General features: G+C 52.5%; 1 protein-coding gene across 3 annotated transcripts; it reads right to left on the bottom strand.

The window, feature by feature from the left end:
- Positions 1-1154: 1154 nt before the first annotated feature.
- On the bottom strand, positions 1155-8558 carry LOC308608545 (melanoma-associated antigen D4). 3 transcript variants are annotated; one of them, XM_081221750.1, is made up of 13 exons: positions 8471-8558; positions 7300-7540; positions 6223-7053; positions 5629-5835; positions 5460-5523; positions 5152-5231; positions 4670-4761; positions 3951-4030; positions 3824-3866; positions 3345-3407; positions 2247-2361; positions 1545-1975; positions 1155-1353 (listed from the first exon to the last, which is right to left on the bottom strand). In XM_081221750.1, the coding sequence occupies exons 2-13, from the start codon at positions 7507-7509 to the stop codon at positions 1344-1346; spliced, it is 2226 nt and encodes a 741-aa protein (XP_081077876.1). In that variant the 5' UTR covers positions 7510-7540; positions 8471-8558; the 3' UTR covers positions 1155-1343. The 3 variants fall into 3 exon arrangements, with proteins under 3 accessions (XP_081077876.1, XP_081077877.1, XP_081077875.1); XM_081221751.1 differs by having other exon boundaries at positions 1533-1975; positions 7300-7510; XM_081221749.1 differs by having other exon boundaries at positions 7300-7510.
- Positions 8559-16325: the final 7767 nt, after the last annotated feature.

Genomic DNA, 16325 nt, shown 5'->3' with positions numbered 1-16325 from the left:
CAACAAATAAGGCAGAAACCCGTGTGAAGCCTGTCTTTAGGGGAGGAGGGTCCATACAGAGCCTGCTTCCTGGGTTGCGGCCCTGACCGTGCCTCAGCAGGTCTGCACTAGGGGTTCAGTGCTCTGCTGCTGCTCTCTTGCAATCGTTACTACATTTTGAGCCACGTGACCGGAGTTTGTCTTCCACTGGCTCTGGCAAATGATGTAGCTAGGTCTGGGTCACGGTCCGGGTCTGGCTGAGGGAGCGAGACCACATCTTGGGGCAAAGAGGCAAGTGGGGGGTGGGGGGGAGGGGCGGGCTTGGGTCCTTACACTACTCTCTCCTTCCTCTTAACCTGGAGCCTTGTCCTCCAAGCTGTGGACATCACTGGGGGACCCAGAAAAGCCCCAGACGGCCCCTTCCTGCTACGGAGTCCTTCCCAGGGTTCCAAAGTGTCTCTGCCCTCACTGTCGTGCACCTGGGGAATGAAAGTTCTAGCCTCTGCCCCCGCAGGGATCACGCAGCCTTTGAAGACACAGAGACTTAGGCTGGCCTTGGCCTCGCCGGGAGAGCCCTGCTTCCATGGAGAAGAGCCCCGGAGCCTCCCAAAGGGCCTCGGGTCACGGTCACTGGCAATGGGCTGTCCAGGTCTGCCTACAGCTTTCTTTCACTGAATCGGCTCTCGAGGCAGTAATGGCTCCTCCTTCTACCTGCTGGAGGGGTGAGAGTGTCACTGTGAGGCCTACCTCATTGTCCTTAAGACTCGGTCTGGGGGAGGAGGTCCTGAAATGGTGTGGATGATGAGGGAAGGATTCCAGGGCAGCGCCTCCAGAGATGCGGCGCAGGTGGGTCCTAGGGGATGTCTGTGGATCCCGTCCCTTGGTGGGAGGGAAGGTGGCACCAGCTCACGGCCCTCCACCCCACCCCTTCTCCTGAGGACCCCCACTGGCATTTAACCGGGGCCACACAGTGTAGGAAATCATGAAACCGTATGGACCGGAACCCCTGGAAACTCTTGGCCTCCACACGCAGCTGGCACCTCCGCGCCTCCCAGTGCCTGACCCAGCCACACCCGCCTGCTTTTTAGGGAGAGGCGGCCCCCGCCTGTCCCAGAGGGCCTGACCACCGGCCACTCAGAGCCTCACCTGCCCAGGAAAAGGAGAAGACGTCCGACTGATTTTGCAACTTTAATGCAACACTGATACCCAAAACACGACAGCACGACAAAAAGCACACAGGGAAGCAGGAAGGGCAGAGAGCGCGTCATGCCGTCTTCCACGGCCGGGGAGCGGCTGCCTAGAGTGCCCTGTCGGGGAGGCGGCAGAGGAGGCACTCTGGCTCGGCAGGGGACTGCTGCAGCTCCTCAGCGCTGCCTGGAACCGGGAGACACAAAGGCCAGCACACAAAGGTCAGTACAGGTGAACCGTGAGGGACAGGAAGGACAAACTGAGTGTCCCGTCAGGCTGTCCTCGTTCCCCCACGACTCCCCAGGCCTTCCCCTGACTCCTCCCACTCCCTCCACACCCCATCCTTCAGAGTCTCATCTAATGACCTCCAATCTTACTGAATCCAGGAGAAGAAGCTGGCACTGGTTCTGGCGGCGTTTCTGGTCCGGATGGTGGAGCTGGTGCTGGGGCCATCGAGCATGCTGGTGCTGGCCGCACCATTGGTGCCACTGCTGACGCCAGCCCTCCAGGTGCCTCTCCTGTTGGCACGGTTGCTGTTCAGAATGTACTGATGGTATCTGGCCCAGAAAGCGAAGGGGATCCTGGACCAGGCGTCGCCAAAATCTCCGTCCTCATCCCAGGTCAGGAGCTCGACCTGTATGTCGTCCCAGCTCCACCGGCCAATCAGAGCTTCCTCCCCGATGTTCATCTGGGCCCTCATCTGGGCCCTGGCATGTTCCTCAGCCATATCCACATCCATCGTCTTGAAAGCATCATCCACAGCCTCCAAGAAATGAGCCCTCCATTCCCGGGGGTCTCGGTTCTGATACTGCGGTGGAAGAACAGCAGCCGTCGGAACAGCTACCCCACCTCGCTCAGCACCTGCTTCCTGCCATACGCCTTCCTGAGCGCTTGGCAAAATCATGATAGAAATCCACACGACTGGAATCGGGCTCCCATTATTCTGTGCCAGACCTGGGATTTCGCCCCACCCACTCACTACGTCAGTGAACTTGTGTCAGTGACTTAGGAACCTTTCTGGGCCTCAGCCAACCAACGAGGTATGGGAAACTCCAGCCAGAACACAGGCTCTACCTTACCTGGGCGATGAATCTCAGCACCCTCATCTTGCTGGTCTCGTGGCGGGCGCGCAGGCCCCAGAGGAACTCATACTCAGGTGGGCTGCTGTTGGGGATCTTCTTGTATTCCAGGTACCTGCGTGAGAGAGGAAAATAAACTTCTGCTTCCAGCCAGGCAGACCTGTTGCTGCACCAGTGGCTCCCAGGTGGCCCCTTCCCAGCCCCGAGGCTGCAGCTTGGCTGCCGCAGAAGGCCTGCCCTGGCCCCGCAGCCCTTGCCTCTCTCCCACGCTCACTCCCAGGGGTTTCCGCCTCCAAAACTGAGGTGCTCACACCCTTAGGCCACTGGTCCTGCCCAGCAGGCATATGGAGGTGCAGGGGGCACGTGTAGCGTATTTGCTCATAGGAAGGCCACGAGCTTTGTGCCCTTTGTCACAATAACCCAGGTTCCTGTTGCGTGTGCTGTAAACAGAGGAGCCATTTCTTCAGGCCCCCTGCTCTGAGCACACCCCACCATGGGGCTCGTCCATGGCCTGGCTGAACCCTGGGACAGTCCACCCCAGAAAATGACTGTACGGGAAGAAACAGTCAACCAAGAGCAGTGGACTCCATGCGTACTCTCGACCATCTGTCTGTGTGTGTGTGTGTGTGTGTGGTGTGGGGGGCAGGGGGGATTGGTGGTGAACATGCATATGGGCCTGTGTGAGGGCACACGAGATCTCCAAGCACCGAGGATAGGGTGGGCCTGGGCTAGAAGGTCGGCGGGGCTGGGCTCCAGGCCCAAATGGGCCTTATCCCAGCCTGGGCCATGTCAGGCTTCCACTCTCTGAGCCCCAGGCTCCTGAGATGTAAAGCCGGGGACACTGCCAAGAGGGCAGGTGCTGAACGAGATGGGGGCTGTTCCACCCCACCCGGTGCTCGCAGTCAGCATGTGCTCCCTTTCCCCAAGCCTCCCTGGAATTGCCCTCCCCCCAACACTCACATTCCCCCCCACCCCACACTCACACCAGACACCCATCCCTCTGGTGTTAAGACATGGGCTGGGGAATGGCTTCCTCAGCCAGAGCAGCACACGAGGAAGGCCTGAGTGGGAGGCAAAGTGAACTCAGTCGATACTCACTTCTGCTTCACAAAGTCCTCTGTAATGAGTTTCCTCAGATCGCCCAGGAATGGGTGCCTCACCCTGAGTGCAAGGAAAGGAACGCATGACTAGAGACAGTGGCAGTGCCCGGGCTGGGCCGGAGCACTCCCAGCAGGACTGAGAGCTTCCCAGCCTGTGGGGTGTCCCCATGGACGCCTGGGCCGGCAGCAGAGGCCAGACGGCCACTTGTCAGCGATGCCCCAGGGAGGGGTTTGACGGAGCCCCCAGGTCCGATGGTTTCTCTTAGTTCTCATCTGGGAACAGGGAAGGCACACAGAGCAGAGGGGGTGCTCAGAGTTCAGGACCGTTTCCCCACGCACCCTGGTGGGACCCTTTGCGCTCTACCTAGTCCAGGACGCCACGCCCCGCAGAGACCACTAGGCCACTGCAATCCCGGGGCCTCTTGTGCCCAAGGACAGACACACTGAGGAGTGGGAGCCGAGAGACCCCAATCATACCCGGGGCGCAGTCCCATCTTGCGTAGTGCCTCCCAGAGGACAGCTGCGAGGGGAGATGAGGTACAAGAGTTTAGCACACGGAGGTGAGACGGCGGGCAACCCCCCAGCTGCAGGCCCAGCCACTCACCCTCGCTGGCACGGTTGCCGTTCATGAAGATGACGCCCAGGATCACCAAGAGGAGACTCAGCCTGGGAGTGTCCTTGGTCCTGAAGGTATAGAAAGAGGGAGCCTGTCCAGCAGCCATTTGCCCAGGGGGACCACAGCCGGCTCACTCAACTAGCCTCTCCCAGATTGCTGGGCTACAGGGCACTTCCTCCCACTCTGTATGGCTTGTGCTACCTGGTCCAGACAATTCATTCCTCGGCCTGAGACTGACTCCCTTCATCCACCAAATGGGGATGCTAACACCTCCTCCCAGGGCTCTGCCGAGGATGGGGTTAGGAGGGAGCAAACGGTGGGCAACCCTGTGTCCAGAGGCACATCCAGACCTTCCCTGCCCTTTGCGCATTGTGTCGGGAGCACAAGTCCACTGGAGAGCACCCCCACACCCCCGTCCGCCTCCCGAGGCCCACTCTGCCAAGCCCTGGCCAGGACCTTAGCAGGGAGAGGCAACCAAGGAGCCTGCTTTCCTAGGAAGATGGGGGTGGGGACGGGTGGGCAGGGGCGAAACCCGGAGAGCAGCAAATCCTCGGCCCAGGCTACTGGCCCTGCCAGCCCTTAACTGCTCAGCACTGCTAACCCTGGGTGGGAGCCGTGCTAGGCCCCCCAACCCCACTTTCCCGTTTCTCTGAGAGGAGCAGGGAGGCACCACGAAGGAAGGCCACCACCCTCCTGTGCTCTCTCACTTTCCCAGGAGGCGGGCTGACGAATCCCGTGTGCAGACAAGAATGTAGAGGTGTTCTTCCTTGTCGATTTCCTTCAGGTGGATCCCAAACTTCTGCATGGGGGAGAAAACAGAATGTGAGATCAAACAACCATGCTGGGTGTCCTGCAGGCAGTCACTCAATTCCCCGTTAGAACTTTTCCTCGGCGGGGAGCCCCAAGCCCTGGGGGAGGAGGAAGAAGAGGGGCCGCAGAGGAAGTGCCCTGTGGGAGCACTGACGCTGACTGAGACAATGGGATCCACCTCAGGAGACCACAGACACTCAGCGAGCACGAAGCGCAAGAAGGAGGGAAGGAGGCAGGCAGAGGAAGCTCCCAGGTGGAGAGGCCGGGGAGGGCTTCCTTCCAGAGCACGTAGTCCTGCCCTTGGGCCTCGAGGGGATGCAGGGGGCAAGGGTTCCCTGCGGGCCCTGCTCCACAGAGCTGCCCCCGGCCCCGCACCCACCTTTTCCAGAGTGTACGTCGCTCGTTCAATGATCTCAGGGAAATGTTCGTCGTATTCTCGGATGACATCCTTCAGCATGTCTGCAGGAGGGGCGGGGTGGGCAAAGCACCGAGGCTGAGCAGGGGCCACAGAGCTGCAGCCTTTCTGTCAGCCCTGCTGAAGGGAGCACGCTCAGGACCCCACACCGTGCAAATGCAGCCATCAGCCAGGCCTGATGTGTGTGTGGGAGCACCTGATGGGAGGCCCACAGGGCAGGGTTGTGGGTGGGGGAAAGGGCAGAGCTCAGGGAGGGGGCACAGGTTGCCCACCTGAGCGCTTGATGGGGATCTTCTTGTAGTCTTTAATCATCAGATATTTCACCAACTTATTTGCCTGGAGAAGGAGGGAGCACACGGGGAGACCAAGGCGTGGGCGACCTCAAAGAACAGCCCCGCAAGGGAGGGGAGGAGCGAGATGGGGGAAGGGCAGGCTTCTTACCCTCTCTTGCAGAAGGGTCACATTGCGGGGTGGCAAGCACAGTACGTGCCTTGAGGGTACCTGGGACCTCAGGGCCATGGGGGGCCGAGGGGCCATCTGAGGCCGCACAGTCGTCAGTGGGGGCTGCGATGCCCTCCAGGTCGGGGGGACCGCAGGAGGCTCTCTCTCCTCCTCGCTGCTCTCATATTCGTCATCCAGGTGCTTGGACTGTACCATTAGACAGAGGAGAGACTCAGGGCTACCAGGCTGCCCGTGCAAAAGCACCTGGCACACATCTTAACCAGAGCACGTACTTGGAGATAAGGGTAGTAGGAACAACGGATGACACGTGCCGAGTGCTTACTAAGTGCCAGGCACTGAGCCAACCTGCTTCTCCCTCCAGGCCCGAGGGTAGGGACTACGTGGAGTAAAAACATGCTAGTGAACCTGTCTTGGAGAAACATGCACAAGCTGAGAGCAGAGGGGAGGGAAGGAGAGGGGAGGGGACGTGATGGGAGGGGAGGGGATGCGGGGAGGGAGAGGAGGAGGCAGGGAGAGGCGAGGGCACAGAAAGCAGGGGAGCAAGGGGGGCTGGGGGCAGCACGGAGGTCTCACCTTCTTTGTCCTCTTGCCTCCCATCCTGGCCCAGGGCTCCGCACTCTGCTGAGAGGTGGCAGCTGCACCCTCAGGCTCAGGGATGCTCGTGGCCATCTTGGCCTTGGCAGCAGCTGCTGCCACAACATTCTGAGGCTCCACCCACCGAGTCTTGGCGAGAGCCTTCCCAGACTTGGTCGTCTTTGGCCGGGTGGCTGCCCCCTCCCCGGCAGAGGCTGCCTGGGGCCCCCCGGAGGCAGCACTGGGGCCCTCTGTGGCAGCCTCTTGGGCCGGGGCAGGTCTCTTGGGGCGTGGGAAGGCCATGCCACTGACACCTGCCGGCTGGGTGAAATCAAAGACATCGTTCTGACCCAGGAAGGCTGTTTTGGGCCGGGTGGCATCCATCTCACTGGCACGCGGGGCCTGGGAGAAAGCACAGGCCGTACTAGGGCCCTCGGCAGCAGCCTCCTGGGCCCGGGAGGATGTCTGGGGCTGCGTGGACCTTGCTGGAGCCCCTGGGGTGGCCATCTCGCTCTTGACTAGCGTCTGGGAGCTGTGCGGAGAAGCAAGGCTTGTCTCAAGGGTGGCTGCCTGAGCCTCGGCAGCGGATGTCATGGGCTGGGTATCGCCTCCTGAGCCCTGGTCTGTGGCCACTGAGTGGTTAGCGACCACCTGATGGTAGGTGGCACGGGCAGCAGCAGCAGCGGCCCGAGCAGCTTGGTTAGAGGAGGCGGCCCGGGCTACGTTGGCAGCACGGGCAGCCGGCTCGTTGGCAAGTGTTTCTGGATCCATCCGAAATGCCTCCAGCAGAGTCCTGGCCAGCATAGGGTTTTCAAGTTCCCAGGGCTCATTCTGCAAGACCAGGGAGGGGAGGGCAAGGCAGACAGCTGTACACACTCGCCCTGTGCTGGCCAGCCCCCGGCCAGCCCCCGGACCCTCCCAAATCCCGCTTTCTCCCAGCAAGAGAGGGAAGGTTTGGTGAAGCTGGGCAGTCCTTCCCCATTCAACTCCAGCCTTCACCCACCCCCTCCTCCCATCCTCCCTGACGTCGCAGGAGGGAAGGCCCAGGGCTAGCAGGTGGCCGACAAGGGGCCTCACCGCTAAGATGCGAAAGCCTGGACCCAAGCTCCCAAAGGCTCTGAGGATACGGATGTCAAAGCTGGTGAGGGCTCCGTAGCCTCCAAAAGCACCAAATTCTTCATAGTCGTTGCCTTCAACCATGTCTTCCTCCCCGACTTCATCACTACCCTCGTCCATGTCTTCAACGTTGTACCCTTCAGATTCTTTGCGGTAGCTTCCCTCAGCCATGCTGGGGGTCCCAAGGAGAAGAGAGCTCAGCCTGAGAGGGACGGGGAGCCTTCTTCAGGGGGAGGGGGCGGGACCCAGCAGGAGGCCGGATCTCTCAGGAAGTGGGGGGCTGCAATCATCAGGTTACCAGGCAGTATAAGGTCGGGGTGGGTGGGGGAGTGAGGGCTGCTGGGGTAGATTCCCTCAGAGACAGAGCCCTAAGAGAAGGATAGAGGAGGTCGGAGGAGACCCTACACTGAAAGGGGAGTTTAGGACAGGCAGGCTCCCCGGCCCAGCGGCTGGATTTGAACAGGGGGTGCACTGGTGGGCTTGGGTCCAAAGAGTCCCATAGGAGATGCGTTGAGAGAGGGAGAAATAAAGCGCCTGAATTTAATGCCTGGAGCAGGGGGCCAGGACGGTGGGGAGGAGATGACATGAGAGGGCTGAGACAAACGGAGACCGCTGGAAGCTCTGGGAAAATGAATCCCAGGGACCCTCTAAGTGCTGGTGGGGGGGATTCAGCTGATTCAGGTCTAGGTTGGGCTCATACAGGAGCGCTCAAGGTGGATGGGGTGGGGGTCTTCGGGCTACGTGAGGCTCGAACTGGAGCGCTGGAGGTCTCAGAGGCCAGGACTGCAACTCCAGGAAGGGGGCAAAACGTTCAGTTCCACTGGGTTGATCTCAGAGTGGTTGGGGTGGAGGTGGGGCCTCCGCTCTAAGGAAGCTCAGCACGGAGCACACGGGTCTGTTAAAGGGGTTCGGATGGTGGGCTCCGGTGTAAGTAGGGCTCGGATCGGGGAGCCTACGTCTGGCGGTGGTGGAGGGGGGCGGTTCCTATCTAGACCGCGGGTCTAACGGGGTTCAGGTTCTGCGTGCTTGGGCTTTGTTCAGATCCGGGGGCGGGGGATTGGGTACAGGGAGGGCACAGCGTACCCTCGTTCCACTCGCTCTCCCCCGGTCCTGTCTGGGGCTGGATCCTTACCTTCCCTGGGGCTCCAATGGCGTCCGTCCTCAGCACCAGGAACCCCGCAGCCGCGCCCTCGCCTACTGCTGCCAGCACAGCAGCTCCGACCACCCCGCCCCTTTTCTCCGCGCACTCCCCCCGCCCCCCCCCGCGCCGCGCGGCTGGGCAGCCGGCGCATGCGCGGACCCCTCCAGCCGGCCCGCTTTCCCAACAAAAGCCTTTCCCACCAGGTCCCCTGTGCGCATGCGATTCCGCCCGTGGGTGGGCGGGGTGGGGGGCGTTTTCTCCTTCCCGCCAGATCCCCTCACCGTTCCCCACCTCCTCCTCCGCGCCCCCGATCGCAGGCGCGGGCACTCACACCCTGTACTGTGGTTCCAACCCATCCATCATATACCCTCAGTCCCCCGACTTTTGCACAATGCTTCTCAGCCCTGCCCTCCCCCTTGCCTCTAAGCTCCTCCAGTGTGGTCTGGAATACACTGAGCCCTGCTTCCCCAGCGTGACCCCTAGGTCACCAACACAGAGGTCTCTAGCCCAGTCTGCAACTGCAGCAAGAGAAATGGAAATGGCGAGAGGACACCAGTTCCCTTTGTGTTCCCCTCCACTATCCATCTCTAGGGCCCCCAGACACACTGGGAACATCTGCTTCCCCAGCCACTCTTCATGCAGCTTGGGTGTCACAGCCTGAGCGGTGCTGGGCATTATCTTCCTCTCACAGCAGCCCTGGGAGGTGGATGTCAGCATCCCCATTTTACAGATCAGGAAGCTGAGGCACAGACAGACACATCGCACGAACTAGACGAGGCCACAGAGCCAGTAAGTTGAAAATGCAGAATTTGGGCCGGGGTCTCGCTGACTCCAAAAATCCATGTTCCGTTAGCACTGGCCCCGGGGACTGAGGCACCCTCCCTTCTTCAGTTTGCACAGCAGATCCACCCCACCTCTCCTGCCCTGTCAACATCTGTCCCAACAAGCCAGCTTTCTGTTCTCTGAGACCTAAGCTCACGCTCTGCATTCCAGGGGGAACAGGCAGGAGCCCCAGGCCCACCCCTTGCCTGCTCTATGTGGGTCCATCCAGGTGTGAGAATTGCTCCTTGGGGTCCACTCCCTGCTCCGACTGTCAGACCTCTTCGCTGTGAGTGGCACAAACACGCTGCCCCTGAGGCCTTCCTGGTGCCCACTGGAGCGGCCAGGACAATCAGGCACTTGTGTGTCTGAGCCATGGCAAGCCCTGATTCAGAGTAAATGTTTGGCCTGGTTCGTGCCACGGCTGGGGCCTGGGGCAGCTGTGGTCCTGTGGATAGAAGCTGGGCTGGACTTCCGAATTCCAGGGACGGAGTGTTGGGCCAGTCTGTCGCTAGCTGTGTGAAAGCCCGCTTGGGTCACTGGACATCTCTGAGCCCGGTTTCTCAATATGCAAAATGTGAAGCAAAAGGAGAACTTACTGGGGTCCTACCTAAGGACACACATGCTGCTGCGCTTCCAGAATGACTGGAGAAAATGCTATGATCCCATCTCAAATTGCACTTCTATTTTTTTTTTTTTTACAAAAAAACATAGTGGACTTTTATATTCGTTTTTATATCAGCCTCTCCAGGCTGTCCACCCCTGTGTCTGACTGGAAGCTATTGCAAGGATCAGAGCTTTTACTCTCCAGTGACCAACATCAATTCTGCCTGTCTGGATGGTTTTCCTCAGCTGTTGCATAGCAACCTTCCCTGTCAGCTGCTTGTGTCTCTCAGCCCTTCCTGTGCAACACGTTTCTGTGGGACGTGACCAGACCTTAGAAGCGAAAGCCTTGACAAACCGCTATGTGCTAATAGAAAATGCTATGTTCCCATCTCATTTTGAAACTGTGCTTTTTTTTTTACAAAATCCGTAGTGGACTTATATTCACTTTATTTTATTTTTTATTCTTATTTTTTCTTTGTTTTACTTGAGATATAATTGACACATAACATTATATTAGTTTCGGGTGTACAACACCATGATTCAATATTTGTATATACTGTGAAATGATCACCACAATAAGTCCAGTTAACATCCATCATCACACATAGTTACAATTTTTTATGATGAGAACTTCTGTTGTATTCGTTTTTATACCAGCCCCTCTATATGCTAGATGCTTTAACTATATACGCTAATATGCTTACAACTCCTAAATCTACAACCCCAGTTCGAGCTTCAGCTTTGAGATCCAAATCCATATATTCATTCGTCTACTTGACATCTCCACTTGGATGTTTCAAGGGCTCCACGCAGTGAGTCTGTCTCACTGTGGTATTGCTATATCCACCCCTCCCACACACTCACGTCCCCCATCTCTCTTGTTTTTAAAACTCCCATCTTCACAATCTCAGTAAATGGCACCATGATCCACACAACTACTCACTCTAGAAAATGGAAGTCAGCTACCACCACTGCCCTTTTCTCATACACTGCACCCAGATGGGAAACCTCTGCAGCTCTCCAGGGCTACCTCACTGTGCAGCTCTCTCCCCTCCATTACTCCCAGAATATTCTAGTCACATTGGCCTCTTGGAATTCTCAGCTCTGTCTCCTTCACTTATTCACCTCTGTTTGTGTTCAATCTCCCTGTGCCTCAGCCTGTAAACTGTATCCAGGCAAGAAGTTGGGGAGAATTGGGCAATCCTGGGGATCGCCTTTTTAATTTCCCTTATCTTGGGGATCAATGTCCTGCGTGGCTCGTGGAGCCATGACGTAAAGCTCTATAACTTTTTTGGTTTATAGATATTTAGGTAGCAGAGCACATCAGATTCCTGTTAATTCATCGTTGCTGGAAGCATTATAGTACATAAATTTTTCTTACATTCAAATATTGTAACTGAGAACTATGCTTTTAAGGTGTATCCACTCTGCTATGCATATGTCTGCCATCCTATTTCTCATCTAAGGCAATAAAAATATGTTCAAGCTTTCTCAGCAAGGAGATGTCATACTGGTTTTTAATGGTCATTTTTTAAGAAAGGATTTGTTGGAGACATGTGGAGAGAATAGTAGAGGGGCAAGAATAGAAACACCAAGAAACTAGAATGTGTGTCTTTCCATCATACTGATGAGAAGTAATGCTGACTTGTACAAGGGTTACCATGGAGATCGAAATTCTTGTTCCCCATTCATTCCTTGGGGAGTTCTGTTCTAATTGGTCTTACGGTAGTATATGCTGTCCTTTTCTGGGTTTATATCAGAATGGCAGTGCTCTTCTGCATTCCTAGGGCTAACAGTGATGCAAAAGCAGGTCTACTGGCAACCAGAATGTCTCTTGATACCATGGCTGGTTAAGGCCTCCCAAATTCCAGGGGTTCCTCTCATCTGTTTTTTCCTGAGGGGTTCATGCACTAACCTCACATAACATGAAGCCAGTGTCTGATTCTTAAGCTTGTTCTCACAGTAAGAAGGTTGTACTCATTCTGGCCTCATTTTATCTCAGTACTTTGCCCTTGACATTCAGGATGCCCAAATGGTCAAACATCCCTTCACCAACTCACTGGCTTCTGCTATTCCTTAGTTGAATCACTAACAGTTAAAACTAGCCATTTCAGGTCCTCTACAGTAACTACTTCCACATATCTAACTGTTCTCTTTCATTGCACAGCATATTATTTGATGTACTTCATGTTCTACAATTGCTTTGAAATAGACAACACATATCACTACTGCGGTTTTTGGAAAAGCCTTTCAGCTATTAAATTATATATTGATAATAGTACACACTATTCTTTCTGGCTTCTCACCAATCACCACCTTCATCCCTGAAAAAAAGGATCTGAGGATAAAAAGGATTTATCCACCAATAACTTTTCCTTGATGACCACTCTCTGAATAAGCCTCACAAGTGTGCTGGTTGATCAGCCTCTTGCTTAGGCCTGTGTTAACTGTCCGAGGGCTGCTATTAACCATTGGGAAACTGACGTTGCACTCCCATAAGCTCTCTCCTGCTTGCTCCTCTCTGTCTTCCCTAAATAGCCCATTGAGAGGCCATACCCATGCTGCATACACCATTACATAAAAGTGCCCAAACTGGGCTCACTGTAAACTTTTAGTCATTATCTAAGGGAAGGGGAGGGAAGATCTTATGGCAGAACAAAGATCGGTGTGTCACAGAGGAATCAGTGTGGTTAGCCCTTCTGCTTTAAGTCCAGGCAAGTCCTCAAGACGTTGCCTGTGATCCTCCATTAGCTTAAGGAAACAATTCAGGCCCATGGTGAATTACAATAAAATGTAAAGCTTGAGGAGTATTGTCATTTAAATGTCAAAATATGGGTGTTTGTTTCCACTGAGTCTCATTAGTCTAACACCACATGCAAAAATGTCCTTGAGATCAAGTGATCATGGTTACAACCTTTTCATGCCTTGTGATATTAAGTTCTCTACTTCATTTTAGAGGTTTGATATAATAAATGCCCAATACCAGCAGCAGGGCAACTTCCACCTGGAATGCTTGTTTTGCCCCTGAGAGGATTCAATTTCTTTCCAGTGCCTCACGATGGGGAATGTTCCATGGTATGTAGACAAAGGACTTGTTATTTCCTTTTTCCTTTCTACAGAACCAATGCATACATCAGTCTATTACCTTCCCTGGATGTGCTTCCCACACAGCCACCTGAATGGAGCTTGCTTCAGAATGAGGAGTGTCTACTTGTCCCTGTCCCTTTCCCTGTAGCCTTATCACTGGTAAGACCTCAGCTACTAAGCTTTCACCAGAAGCAATGAGTGGAGTTGGACCTTTGTTGCCTTGAATTTTTACAAACGGCTCTAATTTTTCATGGCCAATGTTAAGAGCTGGTGGTGCTAGAAAGAAAAGGAGGCATGTGCGGAATTCATTATTTTGATCACCACCCAGTAAGGTGTGTTGCTGGGGAGAGATGCTCCTTTTCTTTCTGCCTGTCCCTGGCTTTCTGCTTGTCACCTTGCAGCCCCACTTGCCGTCTCTCTCCTCCACCTCTCCCTCAGCTCGCCTGCATCCTCCCTCTCTTTTTGCTGCTACCTCTCTGTCTCCCTCTTTCCTATGCCTTTTCAGTCTTCCAACTGGTTTTTGTACTCAATCTCCCCTTCTCCTTCCATCCTTTATCCCCCATTCCGCGTCTGTGTATCTTCCATCCCCTGGCTCTCCCTGGCATATCCCTGTCTGTTTTCCCATTGCTGGGCCCATGTGGAGCCACATCGGTGGGAAGACCATGGATATATACATTCATCCACCAATCCCTCTACCGATTCTTCCATCCTTTCCATTCTGTTTTTTAATTCATTAATTCCTGTTTGTTCATTTATTCCTCCACAAATGTACTTGAGAGTCTATAAGGGAACAGGCACTGGACTAGACCCTCAGGATATACAGTGGAGAACAAAACAGACAATGGCAACTTTCACCATGGGGCTTGCACTGGAACGGGGCGGCAGGTGATTCAAAAGGATCCCTCTAACCAATATATACAAATACATTAGTTATGACAAATACTGATAAGTGCTATGGAGGAAGTTTTCAAGGTGCTAAGAGAAAGGAGAAGAGGATAAGTAATTTAAATTGAGGATGAAGTGGTTTGTGGCCAGGAAAGGCCCTCAGGAAGAAGTGATCTTTAAGCTGAGACCTCAGAAATAAGCATGAGGTAGACAGATGAAGAGGAGAAGACAAAGGGTTATCACTTCAGGGTTCCCAGTAGCAGCACTATAAAGTCTCTAAGGCAGTAAGTGGTATGTATGGCTCCCACAGGGCCTAAGAGAAGGTGAGACTAGTTCAAGCAAAGAAGGGTGGGAATACTTCAGGGTCAGATGGTTGAGAAAATCTTATTCCAGCTCATATCACTATTGTCATCATTCTTTCAGGCCAGGCCCCTCACTTGTCATTTATGTTTTCAATCCTTTTCATTCCCATTTTCCACTCCCTCTCTATGCCTCTCATGGAGACAAGGTATTCTAGTTTGTTTTCTAAGTATCCTTTTTCTTTTTTCTTCCAGTTTTTTTCAGATATTTATTGACCTACAGCACTGTATAAGTTTAAGGTATACAGCATAATAATTTGACATAGGTATATCATGAAATGATTACAACAGTAAGTTTAGTGAACATCCACCATCTCATATAGATACAAAAGTAAAGAAATAGAAAAAAATTATCCTTGTGATGATAACTCTGAGGATTTACTCTCATAACTTTCATATATAACGTACAGCAGTTTTAATTATATTTATCACATTGTATATTACATCACTAGTACTTGTTTATCTTGTTACTGGAAGTTTGTACCTTTTGACTGCCTTCATCCAATTCCCCCTCTCCCCACACCCTGCCTGTGGTACCCACAAATCCGATCTCTTTTTTCCATGATTTTGTTTGTTTTGTTTCTTTTTGAAGTACAATTGACCTACAACACCATATTAGTTCCTGGTACACAAAATAGTGATTGTATATTTCTATATACTTCAAAATGATCACCACAATAAGTCTAGTTGTCATCTGTCACCATACAAAGCTATTATGTAATTATTGACTATATTCCCCACACTGTACATTTCATCCCTGTGACTCATTTATTTTGTAACTGAAAGCTTGTACCTCTTAATCTCCCTCAGTTATTTCTCTTTTCCTCCAAACCTCCTCCCCTCTGACAACTACCTGTTTGTTCTCTGTATCTATGACTCTGTTTCTCTTTAGTTTTGTTTGTTCATTTGTTTTGTTTTTTAGATTCCACATATAAATGATATCATACAGTATTTGTCTTTCTGTGTCTGAGATTGTTCACTTAATGTAACACCCTCTAGGTCCATCCGTGTTGTTGCAAATGGCAAGATTTCATTCATTTTAATGGCTGAATATTCCATTGTATATATACCACACCTACTTTATCCATTTATCTATTGATGAGCACTTAGGTTGTTTCCATATTTTCACTATTGTAAATAATGCTGCAATGAACATAGGGATGCATATATCTTTTCAAATTAATGTTTCTTTTTTCTTTGGAAAAATACCCAGAAGTAGAATTACTGGATTGTATGGTACTTTTATTTTTAATTTTTTGAGGAAGCTTCATACTGCATTGGCTGCACCAATTTACATTCCCACCAAAGTCCACAGGGGGCCCTTTATTTTCTCCACATCCTTGCCAACACTTGTTATTTGTTGTCTTTTGATGATAGCTATTCTGACAGGTGTGAGGTGATATATCATCATGGTTTTGATTTGCATTTCCCTGATGATTAGTGATATTGAGCATCTTTTCATGTTTCTTGGTCATCTGTATGTCTTCTTCGGAAAAATGTCTATTCAGGTCCTCTGCCTATTTTTTAAATGGGTTTTTTTGATGTTGAGTTGTATGAGTCCTATAAATATTTTGTATATTAACCCCTTACCCAATATATTGCTTGCAAATATCTCTTCCCATTGAGCAGGCTGCCTTTTAGTTTTGTTGACAGTTTCCTTCACTTTGCAAAACCTTTTTAGCTTCATGTGGTCCCATTTGTTTATTTTTATGTTTGTTTACCTTGCCTGAGGTGACATATCCAGAAAAATATTACTAAGAGTGATGTTAAAGACCGTACTGACTATGTTTTCTTCTAGAAGTTTTATGGTTTCAGGTCTTACATTTAAGTCTTTAATCCATTGAGTTTATTTTTGTATATGGTGTGAGAAAATTAACCAGTCTGATTCTTCTGCATGTAGATGTCCAGTTTTCCCAACACCATTTATCAAAGAGACTGCCTTTTCTCCATTGTATATTCTTGCCTCCTTTGTCATAGATTAATTGCCCATATAACTGTGGCTTTATTTCTAGGCTCTCTATTCTGTTCCATTTATCTATGTGCCTGCTTTTGTGCCAGTACCATACTGTTTTGATGAATGTAGCTTTGTA

This window comes from Mesoplodon bidens (genome assembly GCF_964165515.1).
Source record: "Mesoplodon bidens genome assembly, chromosome: X".
Taxonomy (NCBI): Eukaryota; Metazoa; Chordata; class Mammalia; order Artiodactyla; family Ziphiidae; genus Mesoplodon; species Mesoplodon bidens.
The sequence above is the reverse complement of the archived record's forward strand: the minus strand, read 5'-3'. Positions and strand labels throughout refer to the sequence as shown.